Below are 24,323 nucleotides of genomic sequence, written 5' to 3'. Positions count from 1 at the left end.
CAACCCAGCAAGACAAGCGCTGCCTCCTGCCCTAGTTCCACCCTTCTCTTGTGATGATCGCGCTGAAGCAAATGTGGATCGAGAAGGACCGCAGCACGCGTGCTGGGCTGGTAACAATCCTTTTTTTTCTCTTCCTTCTAATAATTGGAATAAGCAGCACCATTGAGCTAAAAATAAGACTAAGCGTTCTCCAGGTCTGCAATTATTCTCTCGACTTGTACTTGTCTACAACATTTCTTTCGCTAATCACTGCTGCACAAAACACGCCAGAATTGTTTGAAATCTGAGTCCAATCTCAGACACAGAGAAGACTAATAACGAATGTTGTTTACACACATTTAATTCAACACACCAGAAGCAATTTTCTCTCTCTTTAGCATTTTGCTTATAAATACAAGTCAATACCACAAGATGGCACTTTCTTACTTGCGACACACACTATCATAAACACCCTCTTCCAATGTTCCCAGATGTTCATGACATGTAACTTTTCAGTGGGTTTGAAACATTTAAAAAAGCAAGACCTTCTACAAACTGCATTAGTGTTTGATGTATATTAAATGAGGTCAGGTAATTAAATCCAAAAAAAGAATTTATAAATATTTCAGATAAGAAAATTTAAAATACAAAAGCAGAGTTTGTATTAATTAAACTGAATAACAATTTAAACTGGTCATAATGTATCTACATGGTTTAATTTAATTTAAAATACTTTTTAAACAATCAAATCCTCTAGCCATTCATCAAAACACCTATCTACTCAACTCTTTAAAAAATATTCTCAGTTAAGAAACCACCTATGCTTTTTCAAAACAATCCTTATTCTGTCCTGTAGGTGGAAATGAAGAAAAATCATATTCCAGACTAGAAAACAGGATAAGAAGGAAGAAACTTTAAAAAACCTGATAACTTCAGACACTTAACTCATTCTTCCTTGCATTTCTCAAAATACATGATCCAGTTTTAAAGTCTTTGAACGAAATGTAAACACTAGAAAACTCATTGCTGAAATATGTGAAGAATAAAGAACGCTGCACTAATATAGTGCATAATGATGCTGTGTCAAATTTGTCATTTACAATAAATGTCACATTTTCCTCGGGATTGTCATGCCTTTTTTTCTCCAATTCCTTTTGACATATGTAGATTTTTTTTTTTTTTTAAATTCCCATTGCTCAACAGGAAGAGATGTATCTTCTGGTCTCTTCAGAAAAGTTTCATAAGATCCAAGTCTTTGATTCCTTTTTTATTTTTTAATAAAGAGGTGGCAAAATGTTAAGCTTGCAATACTTCTGCCTGGTATATAACACATCAGGAGATTCCTCAAAAAACTGAGAAGTCTGAGAGTTCCAAAAAATAAAGCAGTTAAGGCAGTCGATGTCTACATTTGGATTTCTTTTTTATGTTACATATCAATGTCTCCATCATAGGCTAAGGTTAGAGGCTTCTGCTGTGGAGGAGTGCTTTGATGCTGCTTTGTTTTTTTGCTGCAAGAAAAAGAAAAATATTTCAGGGGACAGAACTATAAGCTGTAATAAGCTCGGAAACGTCATCAAAAAACCCCAACATCAACAAAAAAATCAACTTCCCACGTTGGCTATTTCATTTTGCAACTAGGTGACACTGCGGTACAGCGACTAATTCCAAGAAAAACCACGCGGACCTGCTCGAGTGCCATTGCGTGTGTGGTACGGACACACAGCCTGCCGAAACAGGCAGCCAACTGTGCTCTTCATCTGGAGAGGAAATAAAGCATATTTGTCTCCCGTGTCTTCTCACAGCTGACAAAACAAGGAATTCCTCACAGAAAAATTGAAATATGAACTGTCTAGGAGTGGGATATTTTCATTTTTTCTTTGGCACGGTATTGAAGCGACAATAATTATTATTGAGAAATACGCTTCCTCACCAGCCTTTGAGTGATGGAGGACTATATGATGTTGTTTAAAAAATCCTCTGTATGCTCCCCTGTGAAGCCACAGAGAAATACTCGCTACATGGCTTGGAAAATAAGAAAGCTGAAACTCCTAAGCAGAATCCAAACGCTGTTATTTAAGCTTTTAATTGGGGGACCAAGAGAGAATAAAGTGACTTTGGATGAAAGAGGGCGAAGACGCTGCCAGGCCATGGCTGTGACTGTCTGACCTGACGGGGCTCGGGGCAGCTGCAGCGCTAGCGGTGGGAAGGCCGGGCCAGGGCCGTGGTCCTCAGGGACAGCCGTGGGCGCTGCAGGACACACGGACACTGGTCACTGCTCCCTTCGGATCCTCCCAGACGCGTCAATGGCAGCGCTTTTCCAAATAATCAAACCAGAGAGCGCAACGCGAGCTCTGTCAAACCAGCTCTAGCATCCCCGCTGCTCCGGAGGAGGACGGACTCTCCCCACCAGTGACACTGGTGTAGACCGGTACACCCAGTACCCTGTTTTTAACAGTGGTAACAGCAGCTTTAGACACAGGACATGTTTCCACTCTATGGATCAACTGCAAAAACCTGTTTAGGGATTTCCTGAGCTGGAGCATACATCCAGAAAACCACAATTAACACCAAGAGACCCAATCTCCCATGAACTGTTATACCATCTCTAAATCCATTTATCTTCCTGGCATGCACAGTTCTCGGCAGTGGAAACCTCACAAGGTAATAATGCACTGTGCGAAAAATAAAATCTTTTGTTTATTTTAAGCGATTATTTCATCAGATGCCTCCTACTTCTTATATTGTGGGAAATAATTCCCTAGTGCCCTTTTCTCCTCCATTCATGATTTCATAGATCTCTATTTTATTCCCATGCGAAACATCATTTTCCAACTGAACGCCCCTATTCTATTTAGTCCCTCCTTGAGCAGAAGCCAGCTCTTCGATCCAATCAACCTCCTTGCCTTTTTTCAGTTTTATTTTTTTTTAAGAATACAATAAAAAGCCCTTTCTAATCCCAGCAGTCTGAATAAATATAAGGGCCTATTGATAATAAAAAATAATTCTTTCCCTGCATGGCCACCACACTTCTTCATGATTACACCGGATAGCATTTACGATTTGGAGAGTTTTAAACTACTCTGAGGTTGTGGCCAAATGAAGGCAGTTAAGTAAACCAAGCTCCATCCTCTCCTAAAGCCTTGATGATTAAATCTCTGAAACACAGAGCGTTGTGATATATTTTGCATTGTTTAAATAAAAGCAAAGTAGCTTTTATTTAAGGACAAAGTACATGCTATACTCACCACATCAGGTAGGATGTGAAAATCAGGAAAACAATGATGAGGAACCCGCCAGCTGACACTCCATATACCCACACCTTCAGTTTACCATCTGTTGGAAGACAAGCAAAAATGACAGAGTAAGAAAAGGAAAGAATAAAAATCTTTATTTTAAAACACACAAATTCTTAAGAGATTAAGTAAGGAGAAAAAATACAAGCAAAATTATTAATAGTAGCATCATTGATGGGAAACACAGCAAAGACTGGCTGGGAATAAACCATATACCCCACATTTTGGTAGCAAAAAAAAAAAAAAAAATTTCCTGTAAAATCAATCACTTTAAAGACAAAATCTTAACTTTGGTAAGGAGTGTAGATTTTCCTCAGTGAAAACTGAAAATGAACTCTTTGCTTTGGTTTTCCAAAGCACCGTTATTTCATAACCTCCGCCCGGCTCATCTCCCACAGTTCATTATGGGCAGCTCAGGATTTCGGTGCAGCACAAGAAATAACAACCTGGGCTGGCACTTGCCTGGGGAAAGGAGCAGGGGCAGGAGATAATTGCAGAATACTTGCTCAGGAGACCCCATGCCTGCTCTGGCAAAGGCAGTTCGATGCTGAGGCAGCCAGAAAGGCAGGTAACACCTAATGTGTTTAGCCCAAAGAAAAGAGGACTGAGGAGGGATGGGATTGTTCTCCATAAATACTTGCGGTCAATTGGGGTAAACACCAGGCAGCAGGAGAGAACAAGCTACTGAGAGCTGAAAAACATTTGGGCAACAAACGGGAATAAATTTGGCTTAGAATAAAAACAAGAATGTGCTTTGTAACAGTAAGAGGGATAAAGTTGTGCAAGAGCTTTTGAGTTGTGCCCCGGGAGCAGGAGGGTTTAGGACACAGCAAAGCCCTTGACAGGGCTGTTCAGGTGGCAATGCCAGGGTCTCACCCTGTCACCCTTGCAGGAACCCCTCTGTGCACACGTGAGCTTGAGAGTCTTGAAACATTTCCATCTGACAGAAAGCCTCAAAACATGAAATTTGGACGTCTTTAAGTTCTGCATTAATAATAATAATTTTTAAAAGATCAATATTTCTGTTTCTTGCTCTGTTCTGGCTGTACAGCTTTCCTTGTGGGGAGCAGCAATAGTATATTTTCCATGTAGCAGTGGTCTGAGCTGATTCACATCACCAGAGCTGTTAATACCTACTGGAGGCAGGAACACGAACCTGCGCTGTGCCCACACACACAGTTTGACAGAAGCCATTTCAAACTCAGTCGTGCGAGTGGGGAGTTACTTCACGGGACAATCGCTAAGCCTATTTTACATTTCATGTTTGAATGATGATTTGTTTTCAAAGGGAGACATTTAATCACATCCCATTCTTTCTCTCTCTCATGTGAGAACAGCTCTGTTCGTCAGATTTGTGACTGTTTTGTTTTTTACTAAAGTCTGGATATGAAATTTTTGCCTTCTCAACTGGAGATGGCTATGAAACATTTAACAGTCCTGCAAAGGGTCCATCACAGCCACAAAAAGGCATCCCGCTTTGTCTGCTATGAAGGCAGCTATGCTTTCCATCCCCAACATAAAGGCATTGGGGCATGTCATCCTGCAATTTAAAGAACACTATTTAAATTGCCTCTCAACTTGAAAAAAGTTTCTATATCTGAACTCTGGCCTCCCAAAGTGTGGTGAAGAAAGGAGAAACACAACAGCCTGATTCAAAATCAGTTCTGTGCACTCCTGCAGAGCATTTGAAAGAACAAAAACCATCAGCCTCATTAAAGTGTAATAAAATTTGTGTTCTAAACTGTAACCGGGAAGGGAAACCACAGATTAACTGGAGAAAGGCATATATACTTTTACTGACATATGTAAGTCCTTAGACATACACAAATGTCAAGGACTGTGGTATTGAAGGGTGGTAAATGCCATCCATACATGCAGCGTTCACCACAGACCTGCTATCAAGAGCGTAACTAGTAGGTAACAGCGGTTTTCTGGCTCAGCAAGCAGTAATTATTGCAAATCCCCAGACTAGTAAGCCTGGGAGCCTGTTCTAGGGGAGTAATTACATATTTTGTCAAGAAGTCAGACAAAGGGGAGTGATTTGAAGAGCATCAGCTCGAGCTGGGGTCTGAAGGGCACATTCAGACTGAAGAGTTACCTGCAGGATGCCATGGGGTTGGTGACACACTTAGCACACACGGGAACACGTTTATTCCTTTCCCATATATTGTTTCCATAACATTTCTGCCCTAAAATTAAATAACGTCATGTTCTGTAAAAGCTCCTTAGTCCCTATTTCTGTCTTGTAGTCCCTGGGGGAGAACTGGCTCACAGATGCTGCACTGAGGTCAAGCCCACCAGAAGCTTTCAGGGCTGCAGCCTCAAAAACGGATTTAAAAAGAGAGGATTGCAGCATCCACCTACACCTCTCTCCCTTTTTCTAACCCTGTAAAGGTACCAGCTGAAGAGATGACACCTAAGTAAGACAGTCTACAGAGGGCCATGGATGCTGACAAAAAGGCAATTAACCCCAAACCTGTGGCTCGAACTGCTGGTGAACTGCGTGGGCTTCTGGATGATGGGTTTGATCAAAAACCAGCCAAATTTCAAAGGCTTCAGGCCAAGCTCTATTAGCTTGGAGACTGTCAATGCAAAGGTTAACTACTGTATGCAAATCAAATATGGAAATGTAACATTCAAAGTGTGATCACATATATCAGACAGAATTATGGCTCCCTGAATCCCATAACAGAACCTTTTGTTATATGTTTTCTAAAGTCTTGTGTTCATTATAAACTAATAGGAAACAAATGCAACGTTCAGGTAACAGAAGAGGGGGAAGACTGTACTGCCACTATTTTAAAATATGGGGAGAACTAATGCATTTCAGTTAAACTTGATGTGCCTGACACCTTTGCCTCCCATTTTAAAATCCTATTTGCATTTTAGAAATTTATTTTGAATAAATTAATCTTGCAAAATAACAGTCAAAACAGTAATCAGCTACCACAGGTACAGCACCAGTCCTGTGGACCAGTCTGGACTCATCCACTATGCAGTTCCAACTGGGAAGCACTTACGGTGTGGAAGTCAAAGATCCGCTCGCGATGCTCTGCATGGGCACAGCAGCTCGCCTGCTTTTTGTGTTTTGGGCTTTTTTAAAAAGTCTTAACTTCAACGCTTTAAACTCTATACTTTCTACCCTGTTTTTTTTCACATACTTTTGAAATCTGGCCAGAAACAACCAATGTTTTCTGTAATGAAATCTTAAGTACTTTCTGCTCTGAATCTTCTGAAGCTCTAGTGATCAATATCTTTCCCGGCCCAAACAGATTACTTCTAGAAACATCATCAGATAATAGTCCTAAGCACCCCCTCCCCCCAAATCATACACGAGTATACTTTTGCAAAATAATATTGCTTTGTTCCGCCTTTGCTATCTCTCAACAGAAGAGCTTGTGATTAGTCTGCATAGGCACAATGGAATGAAAGACGGCAAGACGAGTTAGAAACTGGAAGGCTGCTCTGCAGCTCCCAGACACAATCTCTGATGTTATGATCTACAAAGCTTGTACCTTTCTTCTACAGAAACGTTGTAAAGACAATTTATTCCATTCATATTTAAGTTTTTCACCTGGATTAAAAGGTTGAACAGACCATCCTTTGAAAATGTCGTGCATTTTTGAGTTGACAGGTTTATTTTTTCCAGCAATGGTCTTAACATCAGCTTTCTTATCTTCTAAACCTGGTACCTTCATGCAGTAATCCAGGAAACCATTTGATCTCATTATTTCTGTGTATCCTCGCTCACAACCGCAGACTCCTCTCTAGGTGATAAAAGGGAACTCAGTATTAAATCAAATAGTATCCTCTCGCAGAACAGTGCAAAATGTAGGCAAACCATGAAAAAACTGCAAGGTATATCCTGCACATGCAAGTTCACCACCAAACCAAACAAACTAGGAAGTGGTGCCTGCAAACCCATTTCAGCTCAAAAAGCCAAAATATATTTTGGGAATTGGTTGAAAAAGAGTTGGTAATGACAGAGAAGCCCAACATGGCAACATTTTCATCCTAACAGGCATCTATGGCTTGATCCAAACTCCTTTTGTCAATAACAGTTTTCCCACTGACCCCGTTGGGCATTAGAGGAGACGAACAAGAAACAATCCCACTTCACACCCAAACCTTGCCCTCCTGTTTCCACTCCGGTATGACAAAGGGCTCTCTGAAATGCAGCTTTCTCTCTTACAACCAAACATTCACTGCCCTGGATCAGTTTAAGCTTTTTCTTCAAGAGGTTTCTTAGAAGTCTGTGGTTTGCTAAATAGATACTCCATTTTCTGGATTTCTACTTTAAAACAGCTTTTTTAGATTGCTTTTCTTTGCTAATTATAATTACAATGCCTGTCTGAGGGTCTGATACCCTCAGTTACCATCCAAACAGGCAACTGATTTACAATCTCTGCGATAAGAATTTGACTTTTGACATTGATTTTGTTGCTACAACATCCCCCACTTGTTGACAGATGTGATCCTGGGCTTTTTTTTGACAAAAGGTGAAGTCTTGAGAGTTTGTATAGCTAATAAATTCATGATTACCACCCATTTTATGTTCCCGTAGGCTCTGAGCACTCTCACAACTGTCCTTTCATCCACACTCAGCTGCCCAGGAGCTAATTTACAATGGTAATTCCTCAGCTGAAGCTGAGAGCTGTAGAGGCTATTTTCAAAACCCCGCCTGCTCCTGGAAACTTTAAGGGTTCTGGGTTTTATTCTCCATGACAGTACTGACATGGATAAAGCATTTTGGGAAGCTCTTACTCTGGAGTTGGGTACTGCAGGAAGGGACATTTGTAACCTCTGGGCTCATGTTTGCTCAGAGGCAAAGAAGTGGCAGAGGCTCCAGGATTCAGCAAGTGTTGCAGATGCTCAACATGTCAGCAAAACAGCTCAGTTCCAGGTTTTGCTTTAGAAGGCAGTATGGGGATGGTGGGATCACGTGCTACAGCTTCCCTACACTCACAGGGGCCTTCTGTGCCCATGGAGGAGGAAAGGACATACTCTTTTATCTCTGCTTTTACAGAAGTTTTAAACAGTCCATTTTCTAAGGACAGTACAATAGCATTCAATGAAAAGTAACCCAAGAGGTTCCAAAGCCCCTCCACAGAACAAACCCAAACTTGTAATGCCACATAAATACCCCGTCACTCGTTTGTGCAGGTTTATGGTTTCCTTTCAGAACGAAATTCCCCCAACGTCCTCAAGGTGGTACCATGGACACACTAAACTATTTTCTAGGTCCTGGAATTCGTTTAAGGTACTCAAGCTAATTGAACAGATTTTGCCGTGTTCATCTCTCAACCATATTCTGCAGCGACCAACTACCTGTGTGCAGTAGGAGAACGGTTTGCTGCACGGCGGGCTGCAGTGCCGAACTTCGGCAGGTTTCGTCCGAAGAGCACACCCTCCTGGAAGAGAAAATACTTAGTGCCTTCAAGGGCATGTTTTAAAATATTTTTTGACTTGCATCGCCATACTGTAAGAAACACTTGCTTGCTTATTTTATATAGTTAAATACTAGTCTATTGAGCACATTAGCATAATATCTGTAGGCATTGCATTAATTAATTTAACTTAACAAGGCAGGGAATTATTATCATAGCCATCTTGTTAATGGAGAACAGAGATACGCAGATTTAAGCAATTTGCCACAGGCCACATAGGAAGTTGGGAACGGAATCGAGAATTAGATGCAGATCTTCTGTGTCCTCATTAATGCCTTATCTACATAAGAAGACATAATCCACATAACGCCTTTGCCCATCCTCACTTGGGGAAGTCTGTGCTTCTATAGGAATAAAAACATGTTAACGAGTTCTTAACTACTCAGCAACCTTTGCACATACAACTTTTGTTATTATCTTATCTAGTCATTATAAATAGAACTAGATAAGGACATCTGCATTTTCATTTCTACTCTCTCCTCATTCACCCTGTGCATACTGAGAGAGATCCTATGAATGTACAAGCCCTACTGCCTTTGCTTCAAAGTGCTGACCATGAATTTCCCTTTTCATCCTGTGCAGGCAGAATTTGTAGGTCACGGTAGCAGCAGGAACCTCACAGTTGGAGCGATTTGAGATTCCTGTGTGTTGAACGGAAGAAAAGGTACAGAACCTGGGCTCTCTACCACACATGTGATATTCTCTTCTGTTCTCCACAGTCACAGGAAGGTTGCACTAACAGCTGTGCAAGCCAGCCCAGGAGGCCTTTTTAGCGCATGTACACTCATTTCTTCCCATGACCAACCCAACAGTAGGGGTAACTCGCCCAAATACTCTCAAGTAATACATGTGTGATGCTGACCTGACAGCAAGGCTGGGGAGCTCCCATCTGTCTTTCCTACACACAAATCTGAACTGAAATCCTGGAGGAGCTAGGAAGGATTTCCACCTTCCCTCTGAGCAACTGATGCAGAAGAAGAAAAACCCAGATGAGACTTTTCATTCATAATCATGCATGGCAATTTATGGACATACCTGTGACATTTATTCCATCTGAGCGCTGACACCACACGGTGCGTTCGTTGTCTTGCCAAAGGCTGGTTTTCCACAGGTAGTCATAACACTTCCCTCCTGCAATATCAATAGCAGTTAGTCTTAACCTTGCAACAAAATCAGAATAAAACTCTTGAATGGGAGGAAGCAGCGCTCTGCCGACACTACCTGAGCAAGGCCGTGTTTGCATCGCTTGTCCGGAGCAGCTCTCCTGGTTCTTGGGAGACTGAACGATAAAGGCCCTGGATCGGGACTGATGCCCCGTTGTTTCGAAGCTCCTGCCATTGACGCAGGTGAGCTCGCAAGAGCTCCACTCTGACCATTCTGTCAGGTGGCAGTCACCTGCAAGTTGAAAGAATAAATCACAGGTTTTTGAAAGGAATCAGCCTTAAAGGATAAGGACAATCTAACCATACAACAGCTTTAATAGTGAAATATCCTCAGTTTACCACCCAGTGGTATGCAATATTCAGACTTTCTGCTTCATGGGGAATCTCATTTTCTCAAAAAAACAGAAGTCTTTTTCAGGTGCTCTACAAACAGCAGACTGAGCTTTTCCCTGATCCGCTGAAGTACGAATTCTTACTACGACAGCTGACAGTGCTCAGAGCTACAGAAGCATCTCCATCCCAGACAGCTATCACAGGCAGAAACGCACCGTGACTTTCCAAAGACTTTACCTGGGCAAGGCACAGAGCACGGTAACTGCAGCACACTCTCTTTCAATGGCAGCTCACCACATAATGCATTTTCTACTGGTTTGGACGTAGCAGAAACAGATGCATCATGTACTACACACGTGAGGTTGCGGACTTGCAATCCTTCTCCACACTGTCCACCCTACAAAATGATAGAAAGGAACAGAGACACACATTGCTGATGTTAGCAGATGACAGAACACAGTCGATTACACCTAAAAAGACTTCAAACATATAAATTCATTCTTTGGACTGCAATACTATCCACAGTTATGGGAACACAGGAGATCTTCTCTGTAAACATCTCTACACAAGCTCAGAGGCAGGGGCAGAGCCACACAGAAAAGCGCATTGTAACCAAATTTGTAGAAGGGTTGGGTACCATTTGGATCAGTCCTTCATGCCTTTTACTAGAGCCAGTGAATTTACTTATTCCTCATTAGTGCCCAGTTACATGAATACAGAAATTTTTGGTTTCTCTAAAGAAGCCAAGGGCAGAGCCTGCCCCTAAGGAACAGACACTTCCACTCACCTCCTTTGAGGACACAGCCAAACAGGACCACTTCCATGGGTTAAACCCTGCAACAGTAAAAATCCTCCAGCACACTTAATTGGGCTGCAAGGGTTATTGTGCACGAAGGTGTTTGTGCAGTTTCTTAAAGGGAACTATTGGTTCTGCAGTGGACAGAGGTCACCAACTTGTGTCACATACTCTACAGAAACATCATCTCAAGTCAGGCGCACCCTGTTAGCACTGAGCCCCATGTGAATAAACAACAAGGGGCTTCATCTGAGCCACCCTACGCTTGTCAGCCCAGTTCTGAAACGGCCATACACCAAACTACTTGCTGAAGAAGACTTCCTTTACCAAAAAATCAATACTGTTTGGCTAAAGCAACAATCAAGGGCTCAGAATGCTCTAAGAGTTGAAGCACTGAGGCTATTGAGGCTGTTTCTTGGAGGCTGGAATTGTTTCATTCTCATCTGAAAAACAGAGCTGCAACGATGTCTGAGGTGCACACCTGAAACCTGCGTGATGCTTTACGGATGTGCACTTGAAGCCCTGTGGAAATGGCAAAATTCAGGAAATAAAACTCAAGAAGAAGGATGAAATATTGCTTTCATATAACCAAGGGAAGCGCCCCTTTGGATCACTTGGCAGTGGATTCTCTTAAAATAATGGACTTCATCTGCAGAACAGAACGGCCCCTACCGAGAGCATTCATTCCGCGGTGTGTTTGCTGCAGGAACGGCTCCCGCACACACCTGGGAGCTTTTTCATTCTCTCCATCCCTTCTGTTGCAGATGCACAATGAAATGGAAATAAAAGCATAACTAGCTGGATTTAGACCAGTTGCTAATCAAAAGTGTCTGAGAGAAGTATTAGTGCAGATTTAATACGTGCAGCCAGATTTCAAATTTTTAACATGGTGTTTCGCTTTAGCCAGTATGTAACTTACTGTTCTAAATTACTGTTTCACCGCTGAAACCTCTATTGTGGTGTGAGATTAATGGTGTGTGAATAACTCATGCAGCTGTCAACTGGGTTAGAGCTCTTAGAGATGGCTGGTGGAAACAGAAGACGATGTGGAGAAAATTCTCAGGGGAAATGGGCACTAATCAAACTGCAGTGTATTTCCAGCTCAAAGCAGCTCAAGGAACCACTAAAGAATACTGAAAGGACAAAAAGAAGTTTTTAAAAAGATACTTATTCTTGCATAAATGTTAGTATTTATAGGCATATCACTAGAGAAATATTTATATGAATACAGAGGTATAAATCATAGGTGAAAACAATACATTTTTTGGTACAGCAGTCACCACTATAAAAGTCCACACACTTCAAAGCAACTTTCTTAATTCTTCTCTCATGTACTATTGGAATACATTCATATTTTCCAATGTTTAGAATAAAAAATAAATAGAAACTGTGGACTTTCAAACAATTCCAAAGACAAAGGTTCACTTTTTTAACAGTGCCTTCCCTTCGTGTGCTTTCTTTCAAGACCAGCAGTGTATTTTTACAACCAATTGAACACATTTCAAACATAAAATGTCATCCTGTCATTTAAGGAGTGCAATAGTTTTTGGTATATTTGGCAAGGTCATAAGCAATGCAGGAGCACTGCATTAACTTCCTTATCATCTTAAAAATTATTCATGTCCCCCAAATTATACATTTGAAGATGTAATTAATAGGTGCGGAATCAGTGGAAGTTCGCTGCAGGAATGGCACGCTGAGGATGCAGGGAATAGCTGCTAATCAGAGAAGAACTGCCAAGGAGATGATCACATATTCAAAGCTCAGGGGATCAAATCTGTATTTTAAATACTCTTCCCTGGAAGATGTGATCACCTGAGGTTTGCCCAGAACCAGGATTTGCCTTTCGAGTCACGAGCTCCCGGCAGAAATCATGCAGGGATTTGACTTCCAGAGGGGATTCCCTCCATTTGGCTGCAAAAATCTCTACTCTGACCCTCTAGAGGATTCAGAACCCACCCTGGGTTCCCTAAATACAGCCTGGAGGTCCAGGCCCCTCCCGGAGCACCTGCACCGAGCCTCTCACCCCAACCCACCACCCGTAAAATAAGGAGCAGGTTTACACCAGGACTGTGTTTTGCCAGCCAGGAATGCTTTGAATTGACCAACATGCCAACAGTATCTGCACAAACCTTCTCTCATGTCACCCTCTGATATTTTCCACATATAACACACTAACAATACAAAAGAAAACAGTCCTAGTGAGATGCTTTGCCCAGATGTGCTTTCAAAAGTCTTCCCCTTTCAGCTTTTACTGGGGTTCATGCGCGTTCACAATGATTTTAGGTAAAGAGTTGATTGGGCAAAGCTTTCATGAGCTGATGAGCATTTAATCAGGTAAAGTTTTCTTTAATGAGGAAGCGTTGTGTGATCACATTTAAGGGAGTTATTTTAAAACACTTTAGCAAGGATGGGTCCTTAGTCTTCTTAAGAATGTTAGGCAGCTAGCACTTGATAATGTCTGGCTACTTCCCTTATATTCCTTTAATGGAAAAATTATGAACAGTGTCAGCCACTGTTAATTTTGGTTTTTTTTTCCTAATCAGGGTAAACCACTTCAACTCCAGTAGGAAAATGATTAATGTAATGAAACCCTTTAAGATTAGGTGTGTTGACCATTTTCCAAGTCTGCATCCCCATGTCTGCCAGAGGTGTGCCTGTGACATGTGTAATTACCCGGAGAGCAACGCACAGATTTCTGTACCGTGAAAATCAGCAGTACAGAACACTTAGTGGGCTTTATTTCTAAACATGCAGACACCTCTAATTATTCACATGAAGTCAAGTTAGCATAACATAGTCCTTCTACAATTAAGAAATGCAGTCTCAGTTATCTCGTAATACAAGGCAAAATATTTCAGCCTTATAATTAATTGTCCTGTTTATATTATCACAGGAAGACACTTCCACAAAATGCATTTTGGTCACACCATAGGATGCGTTTACCTTATTTCACAAAGCATCCTGTAAAACAGGACTTCTGCAAGCTTTCTTTAGAAAGTAAGCTTAAGCTTCTTTTCCAGTAAAGCACAGGAATAAATCATCCTGTATTTAAGAACTACATTTAATTCCTAAGCACCTCATTAAAGAGAAGCAAACACGAATAAAATGGCTCCTCTCCAAAACAAAGCAAAGGGTAGAGAAACTACATCACACTAATTTAAGGAGAGAAGCGGGCTCTATCTCACTGAAAGCACGGGACGATATCTGGGCTAGGGAAGGCTGTGATTACTTGCTCTGAGCCGAAATTTAGCTGGGCACTGGATGCACACACTTTTAATCTGCACGATGTGTTATTTATCTGGAGTTTGCCAGGGCATTAATTCAGCTTCCCTACTAATTCTTTTATCAGCTCTGTTAGCTCCTACTGTTGAAGGTCTCTTCCCTAATGTTTAACAGAATCTGCTTATGTTAGCTCCACAAAATATCAGCTGATGTTATCATTTTGCTATGTTTATCTTACACATGAATAAATACTGAGCACAGTACATACAAGGACTATATTCCTCATTGCAATGAGTCGTCCTTCATGATAGAAAATATATTTCTGTTTCTCTGATCTTGGACTGTCCAAAGACTATCACGCTCCAGATTTCCTTTGTGAAAACCTGAGGAAATTCTGGGCATTTATCCTGCCACGTGCAGCATTCACTACACATCCATCTATCGCAGCTAGAAACTGAGTAGGTATTCAAGGCATTCGCAGCGTGGTAGAGGGCAGAGCAGAAAACACAAGGGATTTGTCTTCACGCACATCATTGGCTTCAGTTTCCTAGATGGTAAAATGTGGAGAAGCAGCCACAGATGTGAGCACAGGTCCTGTGCCCTGGGAGCAGACAGGGCACATTTCCACCCAGCCACACTTCTCCCACCTGCATCTCTGCAAATCCGGCCTCGAGCAGCATGAGTGGCCTCCACTCCGCCTGAGAAAGCTCAGTGTGAGAGTCACCTCTGCTTAAGCTGGGTTACTGACTAACACGTTTCAATATTGGAAATAGGATCTAATAGATAAGGAAAGAAGAAGTATAGGAAGGCAAAAAAAAAATCAGTTGAAGCCTGCAAGTCACTGGCAGGGAGAAAATGCTGGCTCCAGTGCCAGCAAGGCAGAGGTGCTGAGCGTGGGTACAGCACAACGCAACTGAATCCAGCCATTTTTAGATCATTAGAAAGATAACTGGGCTAAGGAGAAAGTAGAAACCAGCACTTCACACAATAACTCAAACTATGGTACCAGAGACCTTGTGGGGAAAGACCTGTTATACAGTACTTTAAATTTAAAAAAAAAAAGGAAAAAAAAAAAGATAAAAAAAGATTAAGCGCTCTTGAAATCTAGTGTGTCTGTTTTCCTGTTAGAGTTACTTTATATAATTAAATTATAGGTCACAATGACTATGCCCACTCGAGAACGTTTACTCTGTAAATCTCCTTTAATACCTCTATAAGCTCATGGTACTTGCACTCGTATCGTTATAAATCACTGCCCATGCCTGGAAGATGAGGTGCAGAGGTTTACCACTCTTGAACTTCCCCTGCGTTCCACGGATCGTACCAGCACCTGCCACAGAGACACCTCTGAGCCACGAACAATCGATCCCGCCATAAAATAATGATTTTTTTTGTTGTTGATGACCCGGCGGCGGGGACCCCCGGAGAGGGCAGGAGGAGCCGTACCTGGACTGTGCAGGGGGTCCATGGGCCCAGCAGCCAGCTGTAGCAGGGCTTCACCGGGCAGCTGCGGTGCTGGCTGAGCTGCTGCGGGCAGGCTCTGCCCTCGCCCGCTGCCCGCAGGACCACCGAGCGCACACGCACCATCTGGCCTAGGCAAGGAAGAAAGAAAAGCAAATTTCCCGATTTATCCTTATTCCTAGTTCATTTTCCACCACTAAAACTGGGTAAAAAAAAAACCAAACAAAAAACGATTAATTGGGAAGACTATTTGGATAATACGGATGCAATTATTAATTCTAAGGGATACTCTGATAGTTTTACACACTGTTTTTAAACAGTTTTCCAAATCGACTATTTGTTTATGCAGCACATTTAAATACTTGACTAAACCGTGATTATTAAATACGACAAGAAAATCATTCCTATGGCAGCATCGTTTCTAATGTTACACATTCAATATGCTTCCAGAGATTTTTAATAAATGAAACTTTCTTTTTATGACCAATTATGTGCATCTAATTTGAAAACTGCAAACATTCTAGTGGCTATTACCGTCCATAACCACTTCTGCCATTTCCATTAAAATCCTATTTATTATTGGTGAAAACTTCTTCAGCTTCTTCACAATGGAAAAAGCAATTATGTTTCTACTTTTGAAATAATAAAACTGAATGTATTCATTAAAGTTACAGCAATTCCATTTCTGTCTCCTTTGCTGCCCGTTTACGTCCAGGAATGTTTTCACTCAAAATGTTTCAATTAGAGTCCCGGCTCCAATTAAAAAGAAAAGTGGAAGAAAAAAATAAAATAAAGCCCTTATGCAATGGGATGCAGAAGATTGTGCTGGGGATAAAATTTCTGCCTTGACTTCGACAGGTGTGGATTTGAGAGGCAGTAAAAAAAATAAAAGGTCTGGGTAATGAGGGCACACATGTAACAAGAGAGATGCAAGAGGTAATTGCTAAGTCACTGGAAAGCGGTAACAAGTTGCGGCGGGATCTCCCGTTTGTATCGCAGTCGTTCAGCTGCAATGGTGAGCAGGGGGGAGCTGGGGGGATCGAACACCGCTGCGAGGTGCGGAGCCTGCGATATCCAGCCAGATCCTTCTCCCAGCTATTTCTGCGCCCACTTTTTAATTAACGGTACTGCAGCTGGGTTTAAGATACGTTTTTAATAACTGCCACCGTGGCTGTCTACAGAGCAGGGGTTCCAAAAACATTTTAGCAAGTGAAAAATAAAAGCAGACACACCTGAAAAAGCTACTGAGAGATACCTTAGCAAGCTCTATTACCTTTACAATGCTATTCCCTTGCTCTGACCCATTGAACTCCATTTATAAACCCATTTAAACCAATTTTAAAACTTCTTCCTTTTCCAATTCTAATCCCCTGGACCTGGGGAGTTTGTAACAGAAGTGATGATAAAAGCTCTTATCCACATGACTGTGCATTCAGCCATCACGGAATCAGATTCATTAGGAGGTGGAAAAAAAATCCTACCAGCTGAGAGAAAAGGAAAGGTAAGAAACTCCTGTGGTTCACCAGCAGTCAGAGCAAGGGAAGAAAAACCCCCAGCCCACTGCCAGCAAACCCCACCACAGAATCACAGAATGTCAGGGGCTGGAAGGGACCTCGAAAGCTCATCCAGTCCAATCCCCCCGTCGGAGCAGGAACACCCAGATGAGGTTACACAGAAGGTGTCCAGGCGGGTTGGAATGTCTGCAGAGAAGGAGACTCCACAACCTCCCTGGGCAGCCTGGGCCAGTGTCCGTCACCTTCACCGTGAAGAAGTTTCTTCTCAAATTTAAGTGGAACCTCTTGTGTTCCAGCTTGAACCCATTACCCCTTGTCTTACGGCCCTCCCCAAAACTCCCTCATTCTTCCTCTTTGGCAGTGGACCAAATCTCCCAGATTCTTCTTAATTCCAGCTACGGAAAAGGAGATCTCCTAAGCTGAAAAGATCTGATTTCATTAGGAGGGACTTGAAAGTCTGAAGCATTCATCACACTATTTTAATTAAAGAAATAATTTCCTTTCATACGCCCTGTTTAACATTTTTCTAGCAAAATGTAAATGGGAAGATCATTGAACAGAAAACACGATTTGCCTTTTAAGAGGAATTAACAACCATTCTGAATTTATTTACATTTTCTTTTCCTACAGTTGGTTACCCAAACCATTTAAACTCACTACATTCACAACGGTCAGCTGGTGCTTGGCTCATTTAGTCTATCACTTTCTTTTTATTCTATGAATAAATCATTGAAGAAATACATGTTGTTGAAATCTGTCTTTGCACAATCACTGCAGTGAGTTTCTTAAAGCTCTGATTTTTTTTTTTCTTTCCCCATAAACATTATGTAGGTGCTTGGTTACCACTCAAGCAGCAGAAAAACTCCCTGTCTTTACTTTTTAAATACCTTATCTTTTGCTGCCTATGGAGAACAGAATCTCACTGCATCTGAAATTAATTTTCTTCCAATACAAACTCTGGAAAAGTCAAAGCAATCCTAATTGTTTCTTTAATTTCCCAATCAATTTGCCACATCTGCTTCCTCTGCTCTGCAGTGTTAAATGCTATAAAAATGAAGACAGAAAGTGTGCTGAAAATGTAAAATGAGTATTTGTTCATATCCTCAAATTTGTCACTAGTTTTGAAAGGGAGAAAAAAAGAGACTAGTCTTGTTAATGCTGGTCACTTAAAATCCTGTTCTGCATCAGCAGCAAAAATTTCATCTCAGAAACACAGGATCATATTTTGAAATCAGAAGAATAAGATTATTTTACCCCTAAAAAATCTCACCGTTCCTTGCATTTTATCCCTACACAGTGGTGTGTCACGGCTGAAACCAAGATGATTAAAATTCCTGCTAGAGTTCATCCCAGTCAAAATTACGGACACGTTGCAATCTGTTTGATAAAGCTGAGCAGAGCATATAAAACAAAGCCCTGTCAAACAACCGCAAGACTAGAGCGGGGATGAAGTTCCTTAAATACAGCCCTGGAGGTCAGGCTGGACCAAGTCACATGCAAGTGGGACTGGTGATAAATGGGGCTTCTAATCTACTTTGCAGTGCCAGTCCCACCAGCGGTCACCGGGGCAGCCACGGCTCCGGGAGAGGTTCTGGTGGCTCCTCTTCCAGTCACGTCTCCCAGCAGCATCAGACTGGAGCTTCCCCAGTTCGAGGAGCAAGTGCAAAAAAGTCATGAAAGCTTGTTCTTCAGGAGGCAAAACCAAAAATGCTTTCCCAAATTGATGAAGAATCAGTAAAAATGTAACTGCCAAGTTTTTCAGATGTCTGCACAGCCCTGTCCCAGGGTCAGGCTGGTGTGGGCTGCACTTCTCTGCAACGTGCTACGGGCTCTTCTGGGCTCCAAGGACACTGGGGAACTCAGGTAAAATCCCCTAATTTATCTGACAAAGTCAGCTTTCTAAGTGACAAAGCTTGACAAATCAGCTTCCTCGTGTATTCATTTGCCTTAATAAAGGAAACACAATTAGCTGGGGATTATCTGTACTGAACAACTTTCCAGTAACTTTGATTCAGGCTGTGGGAGCATCATCCATTAATGCAGTCCTATACATCTTTTCATAGCAGTACAGCAAATGATATGAGGAACCCTCATATATAACCAGCACCAGCCTAAAGCCTGAACAGATGCTGCCCAGAACTACGACTGCAACAGGCAAATATCAGTTACACATCTCCGTAGGCTGGAAAGAGAGATCTACTTCACTCATCATCATTTATAAAAATCAATATATTCGCCTCTGGCTGCTGTGTACCAGAACCATATTAGCTGTCAGCGCCACATACATGGCAGCAGCACTTCATGTTTAAATGCATTGTTCCATAAAATAAAACCTAAGCAAGAGAAAGGTACAATCTATTAAAATGTATCATAGCAAACCAAGTTACTGGAAGAGATGGATAGAATAAAAATGTTAGCAACAATGCTTGAATGAAAACGTAAATCCAGCAACACTAAATTTTGATCTGAATTATATTTATATTACGTTTCTCTTTGAAGTCGTTTATGGTACTTCAGCAGGCCCTTAACACACTCTCCAAGAAAAGCCAGAAAATTATTGTGAGCAGAGCCAGTAACAGTGTGTGCAACTGATTTTCTGTGAATTATTACTCACTTATTACTACTTACTTAGCTTTATCAAATAGTAGGCAATTACTTATTTGGCAAAGGGAAGCTGCATCAGTGTTTACTACAGCTGATTCCTACAGCTCGTTTATTGTCATCCTTCACTTTTCCGTGTTTAATTTGAGGCTTCACCTTATTTTCACAAATGCCTGTAAGAAAGTTGTGATGATTTCAAAGGTATTGCAGCCTATGAACCTCAGGGTAGGAGACCCTCACTATATTCATCTGTGAAGCATCACCTGGAGATGAGTACATAATTAATTTCTTCAAGTAGCATTTATAACCAATTGGAACTCAATGAAGAAGCTGAAATGATGGTGTTTCTGCTGTTGGGACTACACAAAGGCTGCGGCCACAGTACTGGTGCTGAGGTCCCTCCATCACAGACGTTTGTTATCAGCGTAGCTCCACACTTGATGGCTGCTGCAGCAGAACTCAGATCAGGACTGGAGCTGCAGTAAAATAAACCATGCGCTGGGAATAACTTGGAGGCAAAGTACTTGTTTCATTGATGCTCCTGCTTTGGGATGAGATTCAGAAGGGTCCCGGGTCCCTGGAAAGCCGTTCCAATGACAGAGAAGGACTGAGCAAAACTTGGCTTCCTTATGATACATTTTTTAGGAGAGCTTTCCCAGCTGCTTAGCTGCCGTAGGTTCACAAAACAGTATCTCCAGTGCCTATGTCCTGAGCTGCACAAGCCAGCTCCCTAGTTAGGAGTATAATGGAGTTATGATCTTTGAGGACCAGAAGGTGACCCATAGACTGAGCTGAGCTTGGGCTTGACTTTGTGGTTCAAGGACCCTTAATGAGGTTGGGCATCTACATGCAGCACGCTCCCAGAAGAGCTGAGCTCTGCTTCAGCAGGGCATGGGTGTTTCCAGTTTTCCTCTGCAAAAGCCCGACTCTGATTTAGGACGTGAAGTAACCGGTTGCTCCTTGCATGCAGTGGGAGCCATCAGCTCTTTAACCTGTCTTTAGGATTTGCATGAGCATTTCAGGACCAGGAGCAGAATACGAGACATACCTTTACTCCAGTACGTCTTGCAAACTATGCAATGTAAGAGCTCAGGAGGAAAAAACCTTCACCCATTATATAGGGTGAGCAGCTCCTTTAGCATGCTAAAAGCCATAAAGGCGTTACATCCCGCTTTGGCACACAGAGCTTTGTTTATTTTAGTAAGTGATTGAACACTCAAAAAAAAAAAAAATTAAGTCCATTCAGCAGCATGAGCATTAACACTCCAAAATGGATTTTGAAGAAAAAATAAAATTTGGAATTAATAGCATTCCTAGTGTGTTGTTGTTAAAACACTGTCCATGAATTATTCATTTCGGTTAAGAAAGCATTACTTCACAAAAGGGCTAAAAGCTCAGCAAAGAAAGAACACCACTAATCCAAATATTAAGCTTTTTCTGTAACATGCTTTGATCTCTGAAATCCATCTGAAGGAATCACTTTATGGAAGTTAAGAGCTTTTTTCTTTTTGACCTTAAGTGAATTTGATTCAAATATACATTATGGCTCTCGAATCTTAAAGACCATTAGCTGTACATCTAATGCACATCAGAAGCCTGGGAAATAATGTCACGAACTTATTTTGAATAAAAGCTTCGATGCATTTCCTCATCTCAGTACTCTTAAGGGTTTTTAAAATCACATAAAGTTAAAAAAGGTCCTAATCCTTTCACTTTTTGTATGCTGGTGAGCATTAGTAGCTATACAAAACCTTGCTGAAGTTATTGGAATCATACAATTATTAAGGGATTCGTGGATACAAGATGAAGACAGAGGCATATACTAAATGATGAAAAATAGTCCTAGTGTTTTTCTTCTTCAATGGGATGTAATTATGTTGCTGAAAGTAACTTTACCAGAATATTTGTATTTAGTTACTTCACTATTTCTTAAGAATCCTGTAACTCTCCCCAGCTCTTTGCTAGCTCTACATACTATCCCTGTCTCAGGGGTTAATGTTTCCTATGAGGGAATTGTGAGAGTTTGAACAAATTAATAAAATAATCCTCCAGCCATCTGTCTATTTGCTTCCTAAGTTGCATTTTTCACTTTGGAGTAGTTTGAAAACAGCCTGCTTTGTTCAAAAACCCCCAACACCTCATAACCTCGAGAGTGCCCTAAAAAACCACCTCCAAAGTGTTCGCTGCAGCTCGGGGTGATCCCTGAGTTCTGTACCCCTGCCCAGGGGCTGCTGGGGGTCCCGTCCTGGGTCCCGTCTGTGCTGCATTGCTGGGGTGTGGGGGGAAGGAGGCAGGAGGGGACTCACCGCCGGCACCACACGTCTGGGAGCACTGCGACCAGGCCGACCACGGCGAGAGCCGGCAGTCCACCGCGCAGCCCACCACGCACCGGCTGCTCGTCTCCACGGGCTGCTCCAGGCGAAGCTGCGAGGTGACACGGAAACACGAGCGTCAGCGTCCCCAGGCCCCCAGCCACCTCCTGCGCAGCTGGGCACCGCGGCACAAAACCAGAAACTGGCAGCGACTGCAGTGGGATGCCAATGTTGGCGCTTATGGGGAGTTTTCCCGAGTGTGCAATTGGTGAAGGCAGCTTCGGCATTCACAGTGTCACAGACTGGTTGGGGTTGGAAGGGACCTCTGGGGATCACCCAGTCCAACCCACCTGCTAAAGCAGGTTCACAGAGCAGATCACACAGGAATGTGTCCAGGCAGGTTTGAATGGCTCCAGAGAAGGAGACTCCACAGCCTCTCTGGGCAGCCTGGTCCAGGGCTCTGGCACCTCAAAGGGAAGAAGTTTCTTCTCATGTTTAGATGGAACCTCCTGTGTGTTTCAGTCTGTGCCTGTTGCCTCTCATCCTGTCATTGGGTACCACTGAAAAGAGTCTGGTGTTGAAGTATTTAATGTCTAAGAGGCCTTCAGTGTTTGGGTCCTATTTTGAGAAGACAGTCCCAAACTTCTAGCAGTGTATGATCTCCCTGGTGGCCAGCTTTGTTGGAGCCACGGTGCAGGGTCTACAGCTGTGCCCCATGCGTGCTTCTCCAACCCCAAAACCTCCCAGATGAGTTGAGGACTGATGGCACCCACTAACACCCCGGGGATGCTTTTGTTCCCCAAAGCGCCCAACTGCTGCGCTCCCAGCACCAAACTTCTCCACCATTTATTGCCGATGTCTCGGTGCGGTTCAGAAGGTATTGGCTTTCTAGAAACAAACCGAAGCCCCGGTGGTTTCCCCGCCCGTGCCCACGCGTGTCCATCCTCACCCGCTGGCAGAGCTGTGTGCTCACGGTGGCCCCGTCGCTGCGCCGGCAGCTGAGCAGCCGTCGCCGCTCTCCGTGCCCGCAGGTGGCATTGGCACCCAGCTGGCACTCGCTCCAGCCTGTGGACACAAAGCGAAGGACGCAGGGCTGCAGGGCATGGCTGTCACTCTGCTCTCACGTATTTTCAACCCAACGTGTGGGTTCCTCTTCCCCTAACGCAGCACCTCCCAAGCCCAACAACAACGCATATAAAATAAATTTGCTCTTGAAACCCAGCAAGTCTGGGAGGAGGAACTCCCGGCTTTGCACTCAGACATCCCCTGAACGAAACCAGTACCACAGGGTGCACGGAAAACTGTTAAACGCTGATAAAGTGTATCAGTTAAACCCAGTTGGCGCATTTACAAGAGTGAATTGTCTGAAGTAAAATTTCACTTTGATAAAGTAGCTGGGGATGTTTCTGAAGGGTAACTCTCGTTTAACTTATTTCTCGTCTCGAGGCAAAGCTTTCCATTATTTAAAAGTAAGCTCTAATGCTCGTGAAATAAAAACAGCATTTCTAATAGAAGAAAATTAATATCCTATTACTTGTCTGAATTTATGACGGTCAGTATACAACTAAATTAAAATAAACCTTAAAATACCATTTAAAATAAACAAAAAAGCATAACACAAACAAAAAAATTTCCATGCACCACCAACAAAAAGGAAGCATACCACAAGAAAACCTATTACTTTGTGTCTTCCACCTCTGATATATATGAACAAATAAATGTTCTGCATTTCTGAAATGTGACGATAAAAAAGGCATCGTCCTGCTGCCTCTGTGTTTCTAGGGCTTTTATTTCAAACACACTGAGTTTATATTCAGATATAACATTTTCTCCTGCTTTGTTCTCCCTTCCCATCAGCCCCCAAACTCATCTTAGATCTCCTCTCCTCTCCTCTCCTCTCTCTGCCTTTCTCATTTATCCAGGCTAGTTAAAACAAAATTAATTTTTCCCTTTTTTTTTGTTTGTTTGTTTGCAATGGATCTAATTGCTTCTAAGGTCCTAAATAATGCATTTTGTTCTCAATATCCCATGCCCACCCATATAACCCATATTTGCCTTCAATACTGGCTTCACTGGAATCACAAAGATGATACTCTTCTAACTGGAATTTTGTAATTAATTCTGTTGATAACCCAGGAAAAAAAAGAGATCGCATTTAACCTGGTTTATTTCCAGTGTACCTGCAATGACAAATTAATA

General features: G+C 42.3%; 1 protein-coding gene across 1 annotated transcript in view; it reads right to left on the bottom strand.

Moving 5' to 3' along the window:
* Positions 1-1,246: 1,246 nt before the first annotated feature.
* Positions 1,247-24,323, bottom strand: part of THSD7B (thrombospondin type 1 domain containing 7B) — a 314,098-nt gene continuing 291,021 nt past the window's right edge. The window contains exons 20-29 of the mRNA XM_065637807.1: positions 23,074-23,189; positions 22,119-22,236; positions 15,683-15,828; positions 10,453-10,612; positions 9,941-10,114; positions 9,755-9,850; positions 8,601-8,683; positions 6,847-7,039; positions 3,225-3,312; positions 1,247-1,487 (exon numbers count right to left, since the gene is read on the bottom strand). Coding sequence (XP_065493879.1) covers positions 1,406-1,487; positions 3,225-3,312; positions 6,847-7,039; positions 8,601-8,683; positions 9,755-9,850; positions 9,941-10,114; positions 10,453-10,612; positions 15,683-15,828; positions 22,119-22,236; positions 23,074-23,189 — 1,256 coding nt within the window. The 3' untranslated portion in view covers positions 1,247-1,405. The remainder of the gene's footprint in view (positions 1,488-3,224; positions 3,313-6,846; positions 7,040-8,600; positions 8,684-9,754; positions 9,851-9,940; positions 10,115-10,452; positions 10,613-15,682; positions 15,829-22,118; positions 22,237-23,073; positions 23,190-24,323) is intronic.

This window comes from Caloenas nicobarica, chromosome 6, assembly GCF_036013445.1.
Source record: "Caloenas nicobarica isolate bCalNic1 chromosome 6, bCalNic1.hap1, whole genome shotgun sequence".
NCBI lineage: Eukaryota > Metazoa > Chordata > Aves > Columbiformes > Columbidae > Caloenas > Caloenas nicobarica.
This window is presented reverse-complemented; position numbering and strand designations above follow the sequence as displayed.